This window comes from Montipora foliosa, chromosome 4 (assembly GCF_036669935.1).
Source record: "Montipora foliosa isolate CH-2021 chromosome 4, ASM3666993v2, whole genome shotgun sequence".
Classification (NCBI taxonomy): domain Eukaryota; kingdom Metazoa; phylum Cnidaria; class Anthozoa; order Scleractinia; family Acroporidae; genus Montipora; species Montipora foliosa.
Genome location: NC_090872.1, coordinates 39,708,583 through 39,715,171, shown reverse-complemented (window position 1 = coordinate 39,715,171; position 6,589 = coordinate 39,708,583). Strand labels below are relative to the sequence as shown.

Sequence of the window (6,589 nt, the reverse complement as noted above, 5' to 3'; positions counted from 1 at the left end):
TGCTTCTTTTGTCCGTGAAAAAGAATTATCTGCTACCATAAAAATGAACAGCTATCTACCCCATTTCCTGGCACAACTGGTAGCTGTCGTACTGAATGAATCCTTATCAACCCTGATTTCCTGCCAAAGGTCAAATAATTCTTGCTTAGCGTCGGCTTGGAACAAGATAGCAGCGTTGCTGAGCTTAGATACAGAGTCGCAGTATACCTTGTGAACAGAAGAAACGGGTAGATGCCGTCAAGTTAGAAAGAGACGTGACAGTAGTCTTACCAGGGACGGATCCAGAAATTCTAGAAAGAGGGGGCCGAAGAAATTGCGGCGACAGCGCACCCCTCCCTCCCCCTGCCCCCACTCCACATGCCCTCTATCCGAAAAATTCACGTTAGTCAAGCTGCTCCTTATAGCATTCTGGGAGCATTTTTGACCAAAACTTAAGGCTTCAGAAGGCACAATTTGAGATTTTTTAAACTATGCTAGAAAACGATATCGTTGTAGTAAGCAAACTATTCACGGAGTCATCCCATTGCATTCACATGGCCTACTAACAAAGATGAAAAATTCCTTCACTGCAGGAGGTTACGTTTAGCATAGTCGTCAATAACTGCATCAAAATCCAAGGATATCATGTCCTTGTGGACAAAGAGAAACAACAGTGCATTTAAGCGTTCTTCTTTCTTGTCAGTGAGCTTTTTATTATAACTTTTCATATTTGATATGCATTATATTAAGCAACCACCTCGGGAATTCGAAAAATTGGTCGTAACTGGAGCTGGTCGCTTACGAGAATGGGCTCTCGTAAGCGATCACGCCCTAAAACAATAGAGGCTGGTCGCTTACGAGAGCTTTTAGCATAAAGGTTTGGATATGTAAATGAGTTATTAATAGTGTTGTATAGTATAGTATTGTAGATAACATTTAGTCATTGCTTGTTGTAGAAGGGGTTTGCGAAGGTATAGTTCACGCATCAAAACGTCTAATTTCTTATTCAGATGATTACAATGCGTAGCACAACAACGGCCAAAAAGTGCTAACGCACTGATACAGCACTAAGGCGCAATTATGACATCATATATCAGTTCTATATATATAAAAAAGTAAAACAGCAACGGTTCAGACAACAGTATTTTGAGTCTCTAATCTAGGTCTTGTAAGACGTAATAAAGAAGTTCATGATCGATGATTGTTTCAATGAGTGGAGTTGTGAATCCACCAAGACATCTTTAACGCGTGCAACAGCTTTACACAGGTCTTCGTTACCCTGCCAATCAGAAAACTCCGCCAACGTATTAACAAGACCGAGAGCTCCCTTGACAGAACTGACCTCTGGAGTCTTCAAAGGAAGATCAAAATCATCGCTAGCTTCGTCGTCATCACTCTCCTTAGCAATCTCTTCTACAATTTCAGAGCGCAAATTCTCTCTCCAGTTTGGCGAAGAGGTGTCTATCGGTGGCTCATATGCGTCTACGTCATCATCAAAGCTTGACATGTCAAGATCTTGCCCCGAGGTAGAAATTTTGGACAGCAAGGTTTCCATCTCGAGCTCCTCCTCGCCAGCAAAAGGATCGTCAATCTCAATGGCTTCTGCTTCATCGGGATACATTCCCACGTGCTTGAAACACCTAATTATAACTTCTGGCTTCACCTCCTCCCAAGCGCTCACCATCCACCTGATAGCCATCAACAAGTGAACAGACTTGATGATCTCGCTTGCTGATTTTTCACCATCAATTTCACTGGCAATCTATCGCAAAAGCTTCCGTCGATAATGCTCCTTCCATGTTTTTATGATGCCAGTATCTAGGGGTTGAGTGCTTGAGGTGGTGTTCTTTGGAAGAAAGTCAATTTTGATATTCGAGAACATACCCTTCACAGAAGAGGGATGGCAGGGCGCATTGTCCAGAAACAAGAGTATCTGTCGGTCAGTGCGCTTAAGCTTGTTGTTTAGTTTGCCGTCAGGACATTTATCATAATGTCTGACTTCATCCACGCCTTGTCATTACTGAAATAATCAACTCCACAAGGACGAGAGATATCCGGCAAATTTGTGAAACAGCGGGTTTTTTTACTACTGTCAATTAGGATTGGGGTTTCCTTTCCACCAGTGGCATTCACAAAAAACGCTGCTGTGATTCTTTGCTTGGCATTTTTCCCACCTCTGCAGCGCTTGCCCCTTTCTGCTAAGGATTTCTCAGGTAGCGCTTTCCACATTGTACCAGTCTCATCCTGATTCCAAATGTCGGCTGGTTCAAAACCTCTTACCAATTCCTTTACCCGCTCTTTACAGCTTTCGAGTGTTTTTTGACAAACATCTCCCTCCTCACCGGCAACACTCATTTGCGCTACATTGTGCCTCTGCTTCCATTTAGCAATTTTTTGTAAAGTTTAATTTTGGGGCTCACGATTTAACTTTAAATCATGAGCCCCAAAATTAAACTTTACACCATTTCTACGCAGGATTTACGTTACATCCTGTGCGCATTTCTTGTGGGTGTCTTGCGGTTCACACCCTTACTGGAACGTGCTTTTGTACTATCACTTCATGTATAAAACTAGTTCCCTTTAGACATGTTGTTAGAATCCCTGATGAAGTCTCATAAAAGTTCTTTGACTTGGGCCATGTTAGTTTCAATAGGAATAAAACGCAAACAGCGGTTACAAACATTTGCTTGAAATGCATAACTTTAATAAACTTAACGTTTCGTATGCTATAACATACATCATCAGAAGTGTTTATTATTCACATACAGATATATTTAAATTCAAAAATACAACTGTACGGACTGGGAACTAACGAAATTGATTGACATAAAACGACAAGAATATCCTGAATATCCTGAAAGTTATAGTCGTTGATTGCGTGAACCAAAGTTAATGCATGGAGATGGTTATGAAACTCGACAAGTTCCTTTGTTTCATGTTTTTGTCCATATTGTTTGCCTTGACCCTGCACAAAATACACCTTTTTTCGAGAAGATAACCAATCAAATCCTTCGATTAAATTATGCTCAACTAATTTGCAAACCCGTGCGAAGCGAAAACAAAAGATTGCGCAGGGTCACGGTCAATTCTACGGAAGCCCATAAAGGGCACACCTTTCCTAGTAATTTAACAACATAATAAAACCAAAATAATTCACTTACTGGAAAATTATAGACGAACGATCGACGTTTCGGCCATATCACACGGCCTTAATCAGGAAACTGCCGAGTCAGCTTGGGTCACGCAAGTGTCACGTGATAGCTGACTCGGCACGTCCCGAAACGCACGGCCCCAAGTGTGCGATAGCACGAACCGTAGCCCCCCCCCCCTTTCTTGTTAAGAGAAGGGCCCTCCACCCTCTCCCAAACAGCTTCTTTCATGCCACGTCTGACCCAGTTTTCTTCCTTGTCCAGGATCTTGACATCACTTAGATCAAACGAGTGCCCCGAGCTTCGTAAATGGTTATAGACGGCAGAATTCTGTGCCTCGATGGTACTTGGTCTTTTATGCTGTCCCATTCTCGAGCTCAGCGCCTGCTTGGTCTCTGGTGCGTATCACGCCTAGCTTATGTATAAGGGGGAGATGGGAACTGAACTGGAGGTATTCATCCGTGTGTGTTGGCTTGCGATAAACGCTGGTCATTGTCATAATTTAACAACATATTACAAAAAGTCGCTCATCTAGCAAAATGTAATGCACAGCAAACAAAATAAATTCTCCCACTGAACACAAAATACTTCAGCACTCTCCGAACAAAATAAATTCGCAAACTATTACGGATTAATAGCGGAATGCCCCGAAAGACGCGCGAAGGTCGAACTCCCTAAAGCATATGTGAGAGACGTAATCCCATCCAGAAAGGACCAAATTCCAACTTCTGCAGTGGCAGGGAATTGGCAGCATCTGAAGAAAATAAAAGACAAAATACCGCCACTAGATGAAAAACTCGATGTTGAAACACTGATTGGCTCCAAATTCCCAAAGGCGATTAAACCAAAGGAGGTGATATCTGGTGAGGCCCAGGACCCGAACGCAGTTCGTACCCTCCTTGGATGGTGCATAGTAGGACCAGCTAACCCTTCAGTTGAGGTCACCTCGGATGAAGACAGGTCAGCAACGTACAACAGAATTATAGCACACGAGAATACGCCAGAGGCAAGCCACTTCCGTTTCATCCTGGAAAACAAGGTGTATTCAAGGTGGCATCAAAAGTACCAATGACTAAAAACAATGCTTTAAGTAAGTTCCTGTTAGTTCCTGTTATTACAAAAAGTCGCTCATCTAGCAAAATGTAATGCACAGCAAACAAAATAAATTCTCCCACTGAACACAAAATACTTCAGCACTCTCCGAACAAAATAAATTCGCAAACTATTAACAAATTGAATCAGCACACTGCAAACAAAATAAATTCGCAAGCTATTGACAAAATGAATCAGCGCACTGCAAACGAAATAAGTTCGCAAGCTATTAACGAAATGAATAAGCTCATTGCAAGTGAAATAAATTCACAAACTAACAACAAAATAAAACGGCACACTGCCAACAAACTTCCAGTTCACTGCAACACAAATTTACGCGCTGCAAACAAAAAATACTACACGCTGCAAACAGAACGAAAAAGTGTGCGCGCGCAGGCAGATGCGAAGAACTGGAACCAATTGATTCGTCGTATTGGCGCCAATTTTGACATTATAAACATGGCGTCCAGTGACAGCGATTTTAGCGATGTTGAAGCGAGTGCTGAGGTTGATGATGGAGAAGGAATTGTAAATGAACGTTTGCCAAGTGGATCCGAAAGAGATCTTATTGAATATTATTTCAATAGAGGCCTTACATACAGGCAAATAACGCTGATGTTAGGAAAACATCATCATTTAGATACGAACGAACGTACATTGAAACGAAGACTGAAAGACTATGGGCTTAGAAGACGGGGTGCTGTGAATGATGAACTTGTTGAACGCGTAAAAGACTTGATTATGCTCGAAATTTGCACTGGTCCAAACAGCCTCAATGGCTACAGAACTATGTGGCATGTCCTGCGCCTTAGACATAAAATTCATGTTCCTAGACGATTGGTTGAGTCGCTTATGAGGGAAGTTGATCCTTGAGGAGTGGAACAGAGAAAGCATCGGCGTCTCCATCGCAGAATGTACGTGTCACCTGGAGCTAATTTCTGTTGGCACATCGATGGATACGATAAACTAAAGCCCTTTGGCTTTTCTATTCATGGGTGTGTGTCGATGGCTTTAGTCCGAGAATTATATGGTTAGAAGTTCAACGTTCAAACAAGAATCCACGATTAATTGCACGATATTTTTTGGGGAGTGTTAAAGGAGCCCATGGATGCCCAGTACGTGTGTACACTGACCGTGGAACTGAGAATGGAATACTAGCTGCAATGCAGTGCTACCTACGCGCAGACGGTCTTCACGAATATGCAGCTTCCAAAGCTCATAAATACGTGAAAAATACCAGAAACCAAAGAATAGAAGGTTACTGGTCACACTTCAGAAGACAGCGCTCAAGTCGGTGGATTGACTTCTTCAATGATTTGCTCGAATCTGACATTTTTGACCTCACCGATGAGATCCACACCGAGGCGCTTTGGTTTTGCTTTGCGGATCTCCTGCAGGCTGACCTTGATAAGGTAAAGGATTATTGGAATTCGCACCGCATCAGAAAGTCAAAGTATGCTACTGTGTCTGGAGTGCCAGATATGATGTACTTCTTGCCAGAAGAATTCGGGCGAAGGGACTGCTTAATTCCAGTTTCTGAATAGCTAAGGGAAATGGAAGACAAATTGCAAGAACTGGGAGGCGGTGAGGACCCTGACCCAATCTGGGAGGAGTACTTCCACTATGTGATGGAAAGAAATGGTCTTGTTCATCCAACATCTGTTCTAGAAGCAGGACATTTGTTTCAAAAGCTTCTTCATCTTGCCAAAGGCTGACGAACAATAAACCAGGATAAGTTTGAAAACGTCAAAGTTCTGAAAGTTTAGTTAAGTAATTATCATATCATTTGCAGTAGAGTGGACGTAGCCACTAGCTTCTCTGCAAACAGTGTTAAATTATTCTTGGGTGTTTATAGGCTTGGCACTAGTTTTTCATCTTCGCTAAGGTTTTAACATCACGACCCATTCCTTTAATTGAAATAACTAAGGGCTTCTATTCATGCACTGGCTGATACAAAGGACTGACAAAAGAGACTGCTGACTTGCTCATTTTCCAAGTGTTGGGCAGTGATACTTGTCCTGCCCTGCGGGTGTATTCCCACTGTTCATTCATCATATGAGAAATGTGCGTTGACTATTGAGCAGTCGACTGCAAGGGTAAGTAACTCATTTCATTTTTGAAAATCAGGATTGACAGGATACTTGATACTGTATCAGAAAATTAAAGCTGAAAATAAAAGGAAAGTACATGCAGCATTATCAATTATTTTTAATTAAGGTATCCTCTTTCGAGGATACGATAAAGTACAATTTTCTTCTGATTCCTGCTCATCATATATAACTTTATTCAAGCATCTTCAGAATATTACCAGTAACTTACAAGGACAGACTGATGAGGCTGTTAAATAAACTCAACATTACTACCGTATA

At 41.9% G+C, this 6,589-nt stretch overlaps 1 protein-coding gene and 1 pseudogene across 1 annotated transcript; one reads left to right on the top strand and one right to left on the bottom strand.

Moving 5' to 3' along the window:
- Window positions 1-1,941: 1,941 nt before the first annotated feature.
- On the bottom strand, window positions 1,942-2,334 carry LOC138001330 (tigger transposable element-derived protein 6-like). The gene has a single exon (XM_068847982.1). It carries the CDS (start codon window positions 2,332-2,334, stop codon window positions 1,942-1,944), a length of 393 nt encoding a protein of 130 aa, XP_068704083.1.
- Window positions 2,335-5,009: 2,675 nt separating this feature from the next.
- On the top strand, window positions 5,010-5,935 carry LOC138000903 (uncharacterized; annotated as a pseudogene).
- Window positions 5,936-6,589: the final 654 nt, after the last annotated feature.